Genomic DNA, 17,868 nt, shown 5'->3' with positions numbered 1-17,868 from the left:
ATTAATTAGTGTAATTAGTCTTTCTGCGGGCAATGAGTGTCTGATATGAGCTGACGGCCTCCAGCCCACACGCCCTCTTGGACCGTTTACCTTCCCAGATAAGTTTGTGAGCTCGCTAATCGGACACATTAATCACTTTGGCCCCAGCGCACCATTCGACTGTTTGCCGTTGCATTAAGACTTGTTATCTCTATTGGAGCCAATGGAGGGTGCGGTAAAACAGTAAAAGGAACAACTTATGCCTGCACACACACAGGGACGCAGAATGGCACTTTAATGACCATTGTTGAGTATTTTTAATCAGCTTTTACAATGGCAGGCTGTCATCAAAAATGACTGAACGATTGCAAAGTTTGGTTGTCGAAGTGCACAGGGAAGTTCGCTATCAAGAGGGAGTTCATTGTTTGAAGGAGGTGAGGGGGAAAACTTGATTTTCTCTCAATCTTTTTAACACCAAAATGACCCCTGGCTTGTTAGTCAATAAAGCTATAACAGAGTCTGTGATAGGAGGATTGTTCAGCGGGCGGTTTAAGGCCGGGACCGTCCCTCAGGAAGCAGCAGCATTCAGGCCACCCTGAAGTCGAGCAGCTCTCCAAGCCCTTTGAAGACTTTGCTCTTTTCCACCCTCACTTTGCCTCGTTCTGTCTGATCCGTCTTTATCCCCTCTCCTCTGCCTGCCTGTCCATCTCTGTTTCACTCATCCTATTCTTCATGCTCTCCTTTATCCCAGGATCACTGCTTTAGCCCTTTGATTAGCATACCAAAACCCCATGCATTTCCCCCACGGTTTAAATGCTATTAATGCTAATTGGAGGCAAGGAACTTCTTTAAGTAGCTCTCTGCAGGTCTGTTTGTACACCTGGTGGGGGGGCTCTATGTGTAGTGGTGCATGAGTCAGGCCACCACATGCCCCAGCCTTAACCCCATGCACAAAGACACCCACACACGTCTAGGATTTACAAAAGTGCTTACTGTATCACTGGTATGAAGCCATCACATATCTCTTTTTCTGTGAATGTGTGTGGCTGAGGATAAATGTCACTGATTTCATTTTCCTACAGAATAAAGCCACTGTAGAATTTCAGTACAAGTATTGCTGTCTTCATTAGGCTTCATTAACAAATAGTAATGGATTAATCGATTAGTTGTCAACTATTCTGATAATCAATCTGAGTATTTTCTCATTGATTAATTGACTATTCAAATAAACAATAGTTACAGCTCCAATCTTCATATAATATTCAAGCACCGTAGGGCAAATTTGACCAAGAGCTGTACTGATTGACAGATTAAAAGCAAGCAGATTTACATTCCAGCGACTAATTTACAATAAAGCGAACTATTAATCAGCACAAGTTTGTCATTTTATTTACATATTTGACCAAAACAGTGTTTATTATTCATTGATCATGCATGGCCTGATGTGGAAAAGGAGCTGAAAATAGAATAAAATGATGTATCTCAATAGAATTTAGATGTACACAAGATAAATGCCTGCACCACACATCTGTCAAAAAATAATGACACAGTCTAACACAAGTTGGTCACTAAGGAATACCAGAGGACTGATCAAGACATTCAAGTAGATGGCAGCAGTGGAGATAACTGGTGTCCTAATGTTTGATCATTACTGAGCTGCAGCAGCTTCAAGTCACAGAAAACTGTCATTTGCACTGGTAGTAAATATCACTTGTTTATTCTTTTATACAAAATGCTGACTGACTGTTCCTGCTTCCATTGAATATAATGTTTTCAAATAGAGGAGGTATGACACAATTCCTTTTTCATTAAAAATTGGCTTCATGGGGTTTTTTGTAGGGCGGAGGACATATCATGAACAAATTAAACAGTAAATATGATGGCTGAGCTTTCCCACATTGAAAATGCAGTGTACTGATGTCTCAAATACAAAGAAACGGAACAAACCTAAGGAAGCAATCCTGTCATCTAGCGAATCGCTTTCTGTGTGACTGAATTACTCCTATATTGCAACTTTTTATTGTGTAGTGTGAAATAGTTTTACAGTGTTTCAGCAGAGTTATAGGTGAGCTGGTGTGCTTGAGCTGCAGAGAGCTTTGGAGGAATGGTTGTAGGGTTGCGGGGCGGCTGGAGCTGATATTGGGCGAAGTCAGAGTTCACCCTGGACAGCTGGAATGTAATATTCAGAACAAGAAAAGCTCAGTCGTATAATTTCTGATTATACGTGGTTATTGCAGCGGTTATTTGTAGTAGGATCGCAATCATGTGATTTTCAGCAGGCAGCTGGCGTAGTGTTCACTTGTAGTCATAGTTACACCGTACCACTATCTAGCAATACACAAATGTTTAACAAATCCATGGAGCTGCATCACTGCCAAAATCTAATCACTTGGTCCTTGTCATTTCTGACCTCCCTTGAAATTTTCATTCAAATCCATGAGTCCGTTTTTGAGTGAGTAATATCTGTTTTTACCGTTTTTATCTGTTTTTTTTACTGTGCTTTATAAATCAATTTATTATTAATTATAGTATTATTAGATAATGTTGCGAACAGACAAACAGATGGACAAACCAACTGCAGTCGTAACACACACACACACAACCATCCTAAAGTTTGGGGTCACTCATTCAATTTCATGTTTTCCATGAAAACTCACACTTTTAACCATGTGCTAACATAACTGCATAAAGGGTTTTCTAATCATCAATGAGCCTTTCAACACCATTCGCTAACACAATGTAGCATTAGAACACAGGAGTGATGGTTGCTGGAAATGTTCCTCTGTACCCCTATGGAGATATTCCATTAAAAATCAGCTGTTTCCAGCTAGAATAGTTATTTACCACATTAACAACATCTAGATTGGATTTCCGATTCATTTAGTGTTATCTTTATTGAAAAAGCTGCTTTTCTTTCAAAAATAAGGACATTTCTAAGTGACCGCAAACTTCTGAACAGTAGTATAACTCTGCTGCATTCCTTGGCAGAGTAATAATATTTTCATTATTCACATAAAAATAAGGAACCTGAAGCGATGAGCCCTTTATATCTACTGAAGGAAGCAGGTCCTCTCTCACAGATTTCTCCATGTTGCACCACTGTCTACCATCTAAGCTCAGAACAGACAAACCAAACAGGGACTCTTGAGAAGGAAGGCTTTTTTTTTTTTTTTGTCTTTCATTTTAACTTCTTCTACATGCTGGAAGGAGCAGAGTGAGACGAGGGGTGTTCTTTTGCAATCTGTTATCCCGCCGCTTGGTGGCACTAAATCCAATAAACAGGTCCTTTAAAAAGGATATCCTGGCAATTATGAAATGAGCTACCACAACATTTTGTACATGCATTCATAACCCTCAGACGATCCTCTCGTTCCTCTACCACCAGCACAGAATTGAAGTTTACAGTCCCTATTTTTACATTCATGTTTCCCAGAGGATGACTCCTCAGTTCATGTTCCCTTCAAGATCACTCTGATGATCCCCTGTTCTGCTCATGTAAAATTGTAAAACAAAGCAGCGTTCTTGTGTTTTGAGACCTAAGCATAGGTACATCCAGCCACATGAAAACTGTAGGCTCTGCATAATCCAGGTCTCATTAGAGTAGATGAAATTATGGGTTGAAATTACATGCATTGCTGACAGGAGAAATTACAGTCCTCTATCTAGTATTAAAATGAGCATAATGCCAGTATCTGTAGTAGTAACAGTGGTTATAACACTTACAATTACAGTGATCTGAATGCAAAAACCCCTGAAGGGAACCACAATCAGATCCATATCCTGCTTTAGCACAAAGTCCAATTAAGCTATCAGAGCTTGGCGAGTGTGATGAATCGAAAGCCCAGTATGTGTGTTTATTTTATCATTAGGATATCACCATCCTCAGAGAAGAGGCACTTTGTGTAATGCTACGGTTAGCACGCGTGGCACTGAAGGAGCAAATTGGATTGGTATAACAGTATGTAAGCCCGATCTTACATCCTGATGAGCGCCGACAAACAAATTGGATTGGTGGCGTGTAAATCTGAAGCAGTTTGATGAGCCGAGGGGGCAAATTGAATTCTCAACAATGTAAATCTGTATCAGCTCGATGGCTCCCCGCCCGAGTCCAGCCCTGCCGCCGCTTAAATCATGCGATTGTTCCCTGCTGTTCCAAGATACAATCTCTCTTGGCCATTTGCCGCGGCACCTAATCTGTTTTTGATGACCGTGTAGGGATGTAGCTATACATATGGGCAACTGAGTCTCCCTCTGGCCCGCTCCGCCTAAATCGCTTTCATTCGTACTTTTTTATTTTCCCCCCTCTCTCTCGCTCAAACACACACAACCTGTACAGTTGGCAGAGAAGGATTGCTTTGATTGAGCCATCCATGTGTGTTGATTCAAGAGATTACTCAGATGATTGGTCATACTAATGGACCTCCTGTTTTCTGGGGAAAACATCTTGATCTCTGTCTCTCAGATAACGTCTCGTATTTATTGCTCCTCCGAAGCCCTGTTGATTCATCATTTTTATTGGTTTCCTTATTGGCTCTCTTGTGCAACGCTTCACTTAGAAATAAAATCCAGTACATCTTGGACACCACTTGAATATACATGAATATTTGTCATGTGAGCTTTTCTGTGTCTCCTCAGTTATCCGTACAGTGAAGACAGCAGTCAGGGGAAGGAGTACATGAACACCAGATGCCCTGCCTGGTGTGACCGAATCCTCATGTCTCCCTCTGCCAGGGACCTGGTCTTGAAGGTGAGCAAAACTCCCGCTTACTTTATCCAATTCTTATACTGTCAAGTCAGATTCCGTCATATTTAAGCAAAGCATCACCACTCTTCCCTCAACTAAAATACAAGCGTTTCTATCAATGCCTCATCCTATTTCTACAACTCCATCATCCTTGATCTACCCTCCCCTCCTCTGTCACTTCACAGATGGAAGGATGAGGTGTCTTTGAATGTTAATTTGCAACGCTAAGCTGCTGGTCCACCCAGACAGTATATATAGCCTGGGACTTATAGAGTTCCAATGGGCCCCATCTTCTTCATAAAGCCACAGATCTGTCTTCGTCCTCCCGAGAGTCGAACCCTGCTGGCCCCCGCCCGGCTTCAAATCCGTCCCAGCATTATAAACGCCAGCCAATCTGCCACTGCTGTGCCCCTCTCCTTCTCCTCCTCCTACAGCCGATGCTGCAGTCTGTTCACTCTTGACTCACTAATTTGTTTGCTGGATTAGTGAAAGATCCGCCACACAGCCAAGCAGTGTTTTCCCAGATTTGTTTTACCCCCGTTTTCCACAAGACAACGTTCTTTGAGTTGCAGGGCTGCTATCACCACCAGCATGATTTCTGATTTTAGCATTTTCGATCCCTAGTCACAGGAATCTCAACTTTGTCTTTAGAGGCCTGAGTCTGTTCTGTGCTGGGACGCACAGCCTTTCATCTGTTAATGTGTGTGAGAGGGATGCAGCAGTGTATTGTACAGTACCAGTCCACAGCAGGGGGGGCTGCTCAGGAAGTTTGCTTTTCTTTTGTCTTTGATAAATGAGAAATTCCTTCCTGATCTTTCTTCTTTACTGACCGAAGCATCACAAGGACCGGACTGGAACAATAACTCTGCTCCACTGCATTACAGCGAGTTGTTAAAAACAGTGACTGTTAAGCATTTTAAAATGTTTGTTTCACCCACTTAATGTGTCAGAATTATGTAAAAGCTGATTCACACACTCAGTCGGTTTGTTGTTTGCTTCTCTTCCCCACAAGCACCGGCTAATTGCTTGTAATGCAGGGACAGAGTCGAACAGTTAGTGTGTTCACAGATTGGCTGATGATTCACTGAGCACACACTCTCTGGCTCTGAGCATTACAGATTGTTGAGACATGGGCCCGTAAACAGCCCGGCGTGAGGCGTCATCTATCATGGCACGGTCGGTTAACTCGCCATCATGTTATTTTCTGCTTGCCGAGCCCTAACACGCCAAAGGTTACCCGCTGGCTGTACGCCGCGGCACCAGCTCCGGGAGCGCCGGTAATGAATGTTTAGCCGAGCGAGCGCTCCCTCTTTGCCGGAGGGCCCCGGGTAATTTGTTTATCTGTCTAAAGATTATGCAGCCCGAAAATCCACAATTTTATGCTGCCTTTGTAAATTATCAAGTGTGTGTTTGATGAATGTATCTCGGGCTGTGGGAGGCAGCGGCACGGGGCCCGGCTGCCAGACAAATAGAGAGGTGGCAGTGCGTGGCCCGCTTGAAAAGGTAGTGAGGTGGAGGCACACCGTGTCCTGACCCCGCTCCACTGCAGGATTGGTCTGAAGTTAATTTGGATTTCGCTTTATGGTTCATTCTCAACCCCTCTGTCTCTTTCTTCTGAAGCAGCTCACAAAGTCACAACTGGTAGCACCCATCTGTGTGTGTGTGTGTGTGTGTGTGTGTGTGTGTGTGTGTGTGTGTGTGTGTGTGTGTGTGTGTCTGTGTGTGTCTGTGTGTGTGTGTGTGTGTGTGAATGTGTTTGAGTGTGTGTGTGTGTGTGTGTGATGGGGGTGTTTAAAAAGTCTTTAGTTCAACCAGACAAGTGTGATTTATACTCGGGTGTGCAGATTCATGTATGAGTGGGGAAACAGCTTCTTTGTGTGCAGAAAGTGATTGTGAAACGTGATTCTCTCTGATAGGTGCTCTCAGATTCCAGCGTGAGTGTAAATGACTCCTGCTTTTCATTTCTCTTCACTGCACCGTGCGCATGTTTGAAGTTAAAACCGCAGAGATTCTCGAGGTGCTGCTGGGAGAATCTGTCCTAAGTTAACTTTTTGTTTCCTGACTTATTTACAGATGAGAACTCCGGTTTGTTTAAATATTTGTGTAACATGATTTAGAAAAATCAGCTTTTTCACTTTCTGTTGGTCACTGTGTTTCCTTTTTGTAACTATAAATTGGTTCAATTTCACTAATGGCTGTTCCTGAGGTAAATCTAAAGTGCTGAATAAACCCTAACTTACTTAGCAGTTGCATTAAGTTTTCACTTTAAATCTGTCTTCCTTACTTCTTTCCTAATACTTCCACCATGACTCAGACTGAACAGGTCATAGAGTATACAGTATCTTGACCAGAAATCTTATCCAGACGACAGATAAACTGCACAGAGTGACATTACTGGCAAAATAATACGGACTTTATCGGCACCTAAACAAAGTGTCATTGTCCTGACTGTTAATTTCAGAACCGCACACAAAAAGTGAAGCTGCTGCTGCGGCTGGTTATGTAGACGTTCTTTAATCTCCCCGTTTTACGATTCTAGGTGACTTTTATTCTGAGACCAACAACATGATCCTGCTAATTGTGTTTAATGAAGCTGCTGCTTTGATTGCTCGTCCATGACTGTGCCATAAAACGTGACACATGGGCCTGTAATGATTGTAGCGTGTAAACACAAACACTGTGCTGCTGACTCTGCATCCTGTGTGTTTTTACGGTGTGACCCTGCAGCACCATGTCCAGACAAATACAACTGTTGTTCACGTTTCCATCACACAACGTTTGATTTTGTGTCTTTGCAGCCTGAAAATGAGGAGAAGTCTATAGTCTATGATAACATTGGGCCCAATGTCTGCATGGGGGACCACAAGGTAACAACAGGGGCTCTGCCCACAACCTCACTGTGTGTCATTGTGCTGTGATGTGATTAAACTGGATATTCTGTGAACCAGTATGTGGAGGGCAAATGGGTTTGGGGCATATAAACATGTTACAACTGTATGAGCTGATAGATCATTAAAGGCTATAAGATGTGGTTTAGCTGGAGTCTGATTCAGCCTCTAACAATCACTGTATTGTTTGTCTCATTGCATATGTACTAGAACACCAGTCAGTGCTCTGCTGGCTTACATCTACACTGATGCTTTGAATTGTCCTCAATTATCAACACATTTCATAATTAACTCCCTAATTTCAAACCGTGTTTCCATATACTGTCAGATGAATTTGAAAGAAACTTTTGAAATGTCACAAAAAGAATTGTAGAAAGTAAAATGCCAAGGCTTGCTTTCCTTTACTGCTTTGGAGTGAATAAACTAAACTGTGTGGCTCATTTCAGAACTGGAGGACATTTGGGCTTCAAAAATTTTGAAAAATGTACGTTATCTTTTACAATATTCTGCTACATATTCATTAGTAAAAGTCATAAACTATCAAAGGCTTGATTGGCTCAGCTTACACGTCAATGTTTTATTTGTTGTTTGCTAACCCTACTCTAACCACAGTAACAGGGTTGCTAATCCATGCTAATGTTAGCTTTTTCTCAGGAGTAGAAGCTGGCTGTTTAGCTAGCTGTTAGTGCTGACCAAGAGGACAAACTGACTGATGGAAAACAGCAAAGAAAAAATAAAAAGAATTTGTCTTTTCCTGGTAATATGCATAAAGTGGGTGCATGAGGTAGAGTGAAACGTTCAATCAAGACTAACAATGCTATGAAAATATGAAAAATAGCAGAGAGAACATAGCTTTGTTCTACCTATTCTTTAGGAAAACTGTTTGATGTTAACTCCAGTGTATGGTCTGATTCACTGTTTTCTTCTTCTATCAGCTAAAATGGTTATACTAACGTGTTAGGAGACACACGTTCCATGCTTAGAAATTATTACCTAAAATATTATGTTGATGAAAAAAATATTCCCACAATTACAAGAGACATCAATGAAAAAAGTACACCAAAATAAGAGATTTAAATTTCATTTTCACTGTTTTATTTAAGGTTTAGATTATCCATCAGGGGGGTGAGACAAGAGAAAAATGGCATTTTAGGGGGAACTCCAGACTTATTTGGAATTTTAAAAATATTTTCAAACCTTCTTTTCTCCTATTTTTTGGTTTCAGGACAAGAAAATTTGCACAACTGCATGTTTTAGTATTTTGTCTGTGGATTTTTTTGAAATGCGATAGGTGGGACGTAAAACGGCTCATGTCATTCCAGAGCTGTCGAATATTAGAGGGTGGTGATATAAGTTACATTACACATGACAAACTAGAAGAAACTGGAAGCAAAGTTCCACACTGTGTTCTACATACTCAGTATGTTATCTATCTTTCAACACACTTTTGTGTGAATAGACTATAGTGTTTATCTTTTTACTTATCGTATTTACACGTCACTTTCTAAAAGCCTCATTGCCATTTGGAGTGTTGTCATGGTAACCCACAAGCCTCATTCCTTTTACCTCTACTGACATCTTCTTGACTTATTTAGAAAGAATTGCCAACCTATTACACTTTGTTTCCAACTTAATGGAAAGTGATAGCTCAGATTTAAATGGAAGAGTATAAATTATGCTTCCATGTATTTGTCAAGTGAATTTATTAACAGATGAGTGAATAAAGGAGGCTGCGTTGTCTCAGGAGGTGGAGCTGGAAAAGGACAGCAGAAGATCCTGGACACAAGACCAGCTTTTTGCCAGTTGCTAAAAATTTTCAAAGAAGAGAAAAAATTGGCCTCTGAGAGAAAAATAGAGAAAAGTCTCCAGGAATTGTTTTCAATCAGGGAAATTGTCATTTGTCCTTCATGTCAGCTGGTATCGGCCATGTTTCCTGCTGTTTACAGGTCAATACACCGAAAGAAGTGGAAACACCTGTTCCAAAAAGATGCTTACACTACTGTTCAGAAGTTTGGGGTCACTTAGAAATGTCCTTATTTTTAAAAGAAAGTTCTTTTCCATGAAGGTAACATTAAATTAATCAGAAATACAGTCTAGACATTATTAATGTGGTAAATGACTATTCTAACTGGAAACGGCTGATTTTTAATGGAATATCTCCATAGAGGTACAGAGGAACATTTCCAGCAACCATCACTCCTGTGTTCTAATGCTACATTGTGTTAGCTAATGGTGTTGAAAGGTTAATTAATGATTAGAAAACTCTTGTGCAGTTATGTTAGCACATGAATAAAGTTTTTTATGGAAAACATGAAATTGCTTGGCTGACCCCAAACTTTTGAACTGTTGTGTATATCTCCCACTATTTGCATTAATCTAATTATTTAATCATTTATGTTCATCATTCTAAATCAAAAACGACTCCCAAAAAAGCATCTCAAACAAACATAGAAACTTATTTGTGAAACTGAAGATATTTCTTTTCAAATTTTACTATTTCCTTTTTTTTTAACTAATGTGAAAACTTCAAAATGTGGCTAAAAAGGTGTTATGGAAACACGGTTTTAGACAATTTGCCAGACAGGAGGAAAAAATCCATGATATCAACTTCTAGTAGGAAACTTAAAAAAAATGGGAGAGAGCTCAGAGCTTTTTTTCTTTTTTTGTTGTAGAACCTACTGTATAGAAAGTGTTTAACACTGTCGCTTCAGTCTGTGCCGTGTCAGACAGAAGGTCCTGCAGGGAAAGAGAGGCGCCTCAAGTCAGGTCTTTCATCATTGCACAGTGTGACAGAGAAAGTGGTGTGTGTGTGTGAGGTGACCTGAGCACTCTGACAGTTACTGCAGCAGCCTCAGCTCCAAAACACACATCACTGCTGCAATCACAGCTGCCTATGTTTAAGAAATATCCAGGGTAGTTAGCAGGCAGGCCCAAAAATGCGCCGCGCTGATATGTGAGTTTAACCTGCGTGTCATAGGTGCTCAGAGGGGACGAGTGTGGACTAAGAGAAAGTGTTGGGCCTGATTTTTCTCACCGTGGTTTCTTTGTCTCTGTCCCCCTGCCAGCCTGTCTTCCTGTCCTTCCGAATAACAGCGGGGGCAGGTAAACCTAATGCAAATAAGCACAAGTGTTGTGTGGTGCAGTGATGTCGTGGTAAATATTCTTTTTTTCTTTATTCTACTTCTTCCCATTGTTGCCACTGTTTGCTTTGATTTGCTTGATTTTTCATTACATTTCACCAGGCCGACGTGCCTGTTTGAAGAGTTTTATTCCAAACAAATAAAACATCACGAGTGAAGAAACTGTTTGCTGATTGCTTAAAATGCTGGAGACATTTTAAGACATTTAGTGACAAACTACTGACATCTTGTAGCTTAACTTCAACCAGAACGGGCTTCAGATCAAATTTCTCTGACCGAAACATCGACTTGCGGTTAAAGAGTAAAACTTCTTCTTCTTTTTTTTGTTTTCCTCCACAGGGAAGTCTTGCCAAAGGGGGGAGAACATATTCCGTGAAGCGCCTCTGTGAGAACACAAGAGAAACAAACACCACACACAGACACACACTTGCACAAACACACACACACAGAGACACACACACACTTTGCACAAGCGTACACTGAAGACAAACTTTTTCAGTAGTGCTGACCAGTTGCAGTTGTCCGGACACCTCATCCATATGAAAACACAGCCGTTTTCTCTCCATAAAACACTTTTTGAGATGTGGACGAGCACCCGAGGGCCCGGCTCCAGACAAGACACACATCGCTGACCTCACCGTTGCCATGCAACCCCATTCCCCAGAGAAGAAAAAAAACAGGACAGACGGAAGGACGACTCTTTTCCATGCCACAGCCACATTGCCAAAACTCTAATTGAAATCAGTCCTACTACATCCTTTTAGACACCGTACTTGCCATTTTTAGGTATGCCTCTATGTATAGAAGCTACTTTCCATACAGTATGTAAGGTGTTTTAAAAAAAGAAAAGTGCAATGCAAAAAAAGTTGTATATCTATATTGTTAGGTTTATTTGTAAATTGGACAGTATAACATAGAGTTGTTGATGGTTTTAGTGCCGTTTTCTTTTCTGACCAAACTTTGTGGTCCCTTTGTTGGAATAGATAGAAACTTCTGACTTTATTTCAACAACAATATATATATATATATATATATATATATATATATATATATATATAAAGATTTTTTTGTTTGTTTCATTTTGTTTTTGCGTTGTTGTTGTTGTGTGCACAACACACGGCCATGCCTGACACATCAGTTGAGTCTCATTTTATATGCTGTACTTTTTAAAGAGATAATTTATAATTCTTACCAAAATGTTTATGCTGAAGTGTGTGCAGACACGGAGAGCCTGGCTCTGTGTTCCTGCAGCCACAGTGACCTTTGAATAAGAAGAGAGAAGCAGAGAAACTGTTCAGTGATTTATTGCCTATCCAAGAATGTTGTAAGCAGTGCCATAGACCATGCAAGTATATAAGATAATGTTTCCTATATAGCACTCTCACATTATGTCATTATTATTATTCTTACTCTAACTTATTTCTATAATATTATGGTTCTGAATGTGATATTTTAGATAGGCTTGGGTGTCCTTAAAATGTAAACTGTTTCTTTTTATTTTATTTTTTTGTCTATTTTTGTTACTGCATTATGGTGCCAAGTATCCTACACAGACATGAAGTGTGTAAGAGTCTAAAATACTTAAGTCAGACGGTAAGAGGTGTTGATTTTTGAAATGTTTTAAAAAAAGAAACTCTAAACGCGGGGACAGGGCAGGGAGAGTGTTTTTATTTGTTCTAAATGTAGCCTTCAGCAGCCTTCATTGCAAACAATTGGAGCATTAAAGACGCCAGCGTTTCTTTTTCATCGATTTCATTTAGTACACTACAGGTTTCCTCCGTGATTTTTATCCTATTTTATTTTTCATCTAAATCACCGCAAGTGGAAATGATTTTGTGCCTGCTGCAGAATTTATGTCGTCTTGTGTGATTTGGTTCATAGGCAAAAAGTGTAAAAACATATTTTAAAAAAAAGAGAGAGAAGCCCTGCTTGTTTTTGTTCCCGCTGCTCTTTGTGAGTATACTGTAGGAGTATAAGCCGCAGTTTTTATCTTCACTCCATCTTATAAAGCAGATAGAGATTTTATTCTAGCCCCTCTGGACGGCCTGGCCTCTACTGTAGGTGATGCAGTTCTCAAGCAATAAAAACCATTAGAGCTCAGCCGCTGTCCTGTCCTCATTCTGTCTGATTTCATCTGTGATTAAACACATTAGAATCAATTCTGCTGCTGCGGGATCCTCCCCGTATAGGAACACATCATTTTTACCAGGAGGAAGAAATGTTCCACACGGGCCTAAACACGATCACAACACTGACTCTCCTCTACTCCACTTCAGTTTGACCATATTTTCCAATATTCTCATAGCCTGATTTAAATACACCATCATTTTCTGCGAAAGTTTAAAAAAAAAATCGTGCAATTTAAAGCCCATGGACGAGCAACAATCAGAGCAGAAATATTTCAAATTTAACTACTATTTAAAAGATATATACAAAGTAAGTTTGACATTTTGACCCTCTTCAGCTTAAATTTTAAACGTTTCTGGGAATTTAACAATTCCCCTTGTAATAATTTGGATTTAGATGAATTTTGTCACGCGAAGATTAAAGTTAAAATACAAAAAAAAATCCCCATAAGCACATTAAGTGTTTTCCTCATTTTGTTCACCTCTTCAGGAACTCCTCCACCACTGCGGCCTCTGTCAGCCCCACATTCGTGTTTATTTCCTCCTCTGGAGCCTTTTTAAACGGCGGCAGGTGTTCACTTCATGCAAGGATTATCAAAGACTTCAAAGTGGGATTTGAGTTTAATGACTGCTGATTTGTGATTGGCTGATTGGGGCTGCAGGAAAGACTAACAGCAGGTGTAGTACCGCCTCACAGACACAGGGGGCGCACTGCTAATCACCAGGTTAATACAAACACGAAGCAGTAGAACCCCCTAAATTATTACTTTGTCTTTAGAAATCATTGAGTTACATCACATTAACCCATATGCAGGCAAATTAGTAGATTTTAGTGTAATTTTCAAAGTTTAAAAATCACCTAATTATAATAATAACAATAATAGTAATAATTATAAAGCAATAAACATGCCTTTAAATTTGATAGGTAGATTTTACACACTTATTTACAATTGCATTTGTTGTGAAATTGTACAATACAGCAGTTCATATGTAACCCTGATCTCTGAAATAAATTATAATATGGAGTATAAACAATAACTGTTACAATAAATATCAAACATTCATCGTTTTCCTAAAATATTTCTATATATAGCTCTATAAAATCTCAATTCCTTTATCGAAGTATTATTGGAAAACAATAAAATTAAAGTTGAACCTAAATTTTAAAAAAAGAACTTTGTTTTTGATAGGTATCATTTGATATCCCATATAAAAGTCATTATTAATAATACTAAGTGATGCTCTAACCTCTCTAAAATAAAATCCAACTAATTCCACCAGAATTAATCTTCTGAAAGCCTCCTTGTTGCCAGTAACGAACTTCAATGACCGATAGTCATGAATGTATCTTTAATTTCTATTAAGCATACATTAACACAAAAAAACATAATAAAACTAAAATGCTTGTTAAATAATTTATTCATAATACAAAGTGTTTTTTTCTTCCAATAACCTTCAGGGAAGCAATAATACTCTCTTTAGATCCAACAGAAACAAAGCTCCAGTTTTCTGTTCCGCTGCGTGATGAGGTAAAACAGAAAGTCCTCCAAATGAAACCAAAGCAAAGTGATGTCGTTAAAACAAGCTGCTTTTCTTTTCTTTCTTTTTTTTTTTACAGTGGATATTTACAGCATTTTTTTTTATTATTATTTTCTATTTTCTATTTTTTGCGTCTATACATTTGTGTGCCGGTGTGGAGAATTCAAGAAAAGGGGAGAGAAAAAGAAAAGAGGCGACGGTGCAGGAATGAAAAGGAAGCAGCAGGTCTATCTGAGGGGGGGATAAGCGCGTCAGGGCTGCCACGTTTCCACTGCTTCACACAACATAACTTATTCAGTAAAAATATATACAACCTCATCTGCAGGCTACAGCACGAATCGTTTCCTCATGTCCAACCTGCGCCCGCTCCACAACGTTTTAGTCTGCTGCCTTTTAGGACAGTGGATATACCCTGGTTAAACTGAGCTTTAGAAGCATCACAGGCCCCGTTCACACCTGTCGACTTAAAACATGCGTCTGGGATCCGGATCAGTGTTGACTCATAATCTATCAGCTTCATTAAAAACTTTTAGAACTATGAAAAAAAATATGTTCGCTTTTGTTTAGACAAATCCAATCACAAGAGCGCTGAGTTATCTGAAAGGTGTTCACTTTATAATAAAAAACAGAACAAGCATTTATCTTAAAATGATATTATTATAAATACTAAAATATAAATCTCTCAAATTAATAATAAAAATACTCAGTGGATCTCAGAGTAAAGGAATACCTCCCTTTACTTCTAAAGGTGTCTGGTTGTTAACGGCAAATAATGGAACAAGTGTCATGAATTATACTGGATGAACTCAGCTTTACTTGTGGCCTACAAGTAACAAGCAACGCTGATGAGCTCAACACTGATCCGGACTGTGTGTATATAATATTTCGTTGACATTTACACCTGTTGTTAAAACTCCCATTTTGTGTGCGTAAAAACTGATTCGCGCCGCCAAAACTATTCCCTTCCACAAAATTAATTGTCCTCTCAACTGACATAAGCTCGTCATTATGAGTCTTCTCCAAGTCCAGTTCTGACAGCAGATATAGCTCCGTGTTCACAGAGTCTGCGTGTGGCTTTGGATGCAGTCAAACGCGTCTCTGGCCACGTTTTGGTTAGCGAGTCCTCCGTGCGTCTTGGCGCACGCTTGGTTTTTACGCATTCGTCTGAGCAAAACGCGATTCCCCTCAGACGCATGTTGGTGGTGTCAGGTGGAAATGGGGTCAGAAAGAGTGCGACAAGTCTCTGTCTCTTAGACCCTCCCGACTTTGCCCCTCCAGCTGTGGGCATCACAAGGTGTCCGAGCTGTTACTGCAGGGGCTGATCAGCGCCAGGTTGGTGGCCTTGTGCTTTTTCAACAGTCTCGTGATTTTCTCGTCGTCTGAATTTGGGTCCAGTGGTTTGTTGTACTCGTCGTCGTCCTCGTTGTCCGAGCTCTCCTTCATTTTCTCCGTCTCAGAGTCGTGCTTCTTCTTGGCCGAGGCCATTTCTGCTGCGTGTCTCTTCCGCCATTTGGTTCTTCTGTTCTGGAACCAAACCTGTTGAAAGAGAAGCGCGCAGATGCTCAACAGGTCCGGAGAGGAGAAACTGAAATGATCCACAAACTGAGGAGATCTGGTCGACATAATCACTGATGTACAGAATAAATAACAATAGAAACTGTAATAATAATAACACTGATAATAATAATAAATTAGTGGGTCAAATAAGGTGTTCCACGTTTACCTTGACTTGACTCTCGGTCATTCCTAAAGAGTAGGCCAGCCGGGCTCTCTCTGGACCGGCCAGGTATTTTGTCTGTTCAAACGTTTTCTCCAGTGCAAAAATTTGCTGTCCTGAAAAAGTCGGTCTGGAGTGTTTCTTCTTGCCGTCCTTGTCCACCATGAGGTTGGCCTGAGCTGGAGAAACAACACAAGGACCCAGAGTTAGAACGAATTCAAATGTGGGCGACGGATCCTGATTTTTATTTTATTTGTATTTATATTTTAAATGTGAAGCTCCTCTAACACATCTGAGTCTAAATGAGCCTCAAATATTCCTCTGAGCTACATGAGGCGTTTACTGACCAACTAGTCACAATTAATGCTTTTAATAACATTATTATTCTCACACAAGTTTAAAAGTGAGGGCAGGTATGGTGTACACAGTAAATGTTCTGTTTGTGCAGCTCTAACATACTTTCATGGTCACCATATAACCTTCAGAATATTTGGAGCTCTTTTGCACAGCATCTAGAATAAGACAGGAGAGTCTAGATGTGTTGTCCTGCTTGTGTAAAATGCTGTGTATGTTTAGTTGTGTTTACAGTTGCAAGCCTCTCTCTTACTGGCCTGAATAAAGTCTAAAATCAGCAGCCTCACAGAGCAGCCTTGGATTTTTAAACTTGCACAAACTAACTCCAAACACACACGACTTACTTGGACAAGGAACCCGCGGGTCCCTCCACGGAGACCCCTGCATCACCCCGGGCCAGAAGATGGGCGCCCTCCCCGGCAGCTCGGCCAGGGGCTTCGGGTACCGAGACACTGCCGGGCTGAAGTACATCCCCGCCGCCGCAGCGGCCGCGGTGGTAGCCAGGCCGTTTATCCGCGGAAACCCGGACAGCAGCTGCCCGGCGGTGGTGATGGGTCTCCCCAGGATGTCGCTTATTCCGTGCGGGGTCCCTCCGGAGAGCTGAGAGTTCAGGTTGGAGAGCGGAGGCGCCTTGAAGCCGGCCGGGCTCTGCTGCAGCGCGTACGGGAACAGGGACGTCTTCATCTCGGTCATATTGTGCAGGGCCGCCAGCGGGGTGCTGCCCAGGACGAAAGCACTCTGCCGGTTAGCCTCCATCTGCCCGACCGCTAACATTTGTGGTCATGAACCGAAAAACTCGCTCGAATAAAAACTGGAGATGAACTAGTGGAAGTGAAATGAGAGGAGAAGAAGAGTCTGGAACAAAAGTATCCTGGAGGAGCAGGACGAGCGGAGTGGAGAAACTTGAGTAAAGCCGAACTTGTTCTCTCCTGGGAGCTCGGTCAAAGTGTCTCCGCTGTGATTCTGGGGAGTACCAGCTGCATGGGGCCGCCGTAGGATCCTCGCCGGTCTGATGATGCTTTTAGGGGTTCTGATGGGAACCATTAAAGGTTGCTGGTCCGTCCATAAATTCACTGGCGCTCTGCTGGGAGGGAAACGGGACTCTCTGATAACAGCGCAGCCACCTGCAGGCGCGCTGCTCCCATTGGACAGAGCTGAGTGAAGCTGCGCTCTGATTGGATGACACGCGAGCTCCGCTGCTTCACACGTGCGTCTCTGCCGGACGGGTGCTGCCTTAACGTGCTGTCGGAAACATGAAACTCCAGCAAAGGTTCTTAAGAACGACGCTCCTCAGCTCTCATTAGGACTGACTGTTTCTGTATGATGATGGTGATAGGAGACGTTTCAGAGCAGCTTGGGTTATTAATATTACTATCCATGT

The 17,868-nt window shown here is 41.1% G+C and overlaps 2 protein-coding genes across 3 annotated transcripts in view; one reads left to right on the top strand and one right to left on the bottom strand.

Annotated features, from left to right (window-relative positions):
• The window catches only part of LOC110949841 (inositol polyphosphate-5-phosphatase A), a 173,579-nt gene extending 160,728 nt beyond the window's left edge, over nucleotides 1-12,851 (top strand). Inside the window, exons 13-16 of one of the 2 annotated variants that reach the window (XM_022192104.2) lie at nucleotides 4,615-4,726; nucleotides 7,522-7,590; nucleotides 10,677-10,713; nucleotides 11,091-12,851. In XM_022192104.2, the coding sequence (XP_022047796.1) occupies nucleotides 4,615-4,726; nucleotides 7,522-7,590; nucleotides 10,677-10,713; nucleotides 11,091-11,140 (268 nt within the window). In that variant the 3' untranslated portion in view covers nucleotides 11,141-12,851. Of the gene's footprint in view, nucleotides 1-4,614; nucleotides 4,727-7,521; nucleotides 7,591-10,676; nucleotides 10,765-11,090 lie in introns of both variants that reach the window. The other variant, XM_022192106.2, reaches the window with a different exon arrangement.
• A 1,427-nt stretch (nucleotides 12,852-14,278) lies between these two features.
• On the bottom strand, nucleotides 14,279-17,591 carry nkx6.2 (NK6 homeobox 2). Its single transcript, XM_022192107.2, has 3 exons — nucleotides 16,832-17,591; nucleotides 16,140-16,312; nucleotides 14,279-15,952 (listed from the first exon to the last, which is right to left on the bottom strand). Exons 1-3 carry the CDS (start codon nucleotides 17,259-17,261, stop codon nucleotides 15,704-15,706), a joined length of 852 nt encoding a protein of 283 aa, XP_022047799.2. The 5' UTR covers nucleotides 17,262-17,591; the 3' UTR covers nucleotides 14,279-15,703.
• Nucleotides 17,592-17,868: the final 277 nt, after the last annotated feature.

The sequence above is a fragment of the Acanthochromis polyacanthus genome, chromosome 15 (assembly GCF_021347895.1).
Source record: "Acanthochromis polyacanthus isolate Apoly-LR-REF ecotype Palm Island chromosome 15, KAUST_Apoly_ChrSc, whole genome shotgun sequence".
Taxonomy (NCBI): Eukaryota; Metazoa; Chordata; class Actinopteri; family Pomacentridae; genus Acanthochromis; species Acanthochromis polyacanthus.
This window is presented reverse-complemented; position numbering and strand designations above follow the sequence as displayed.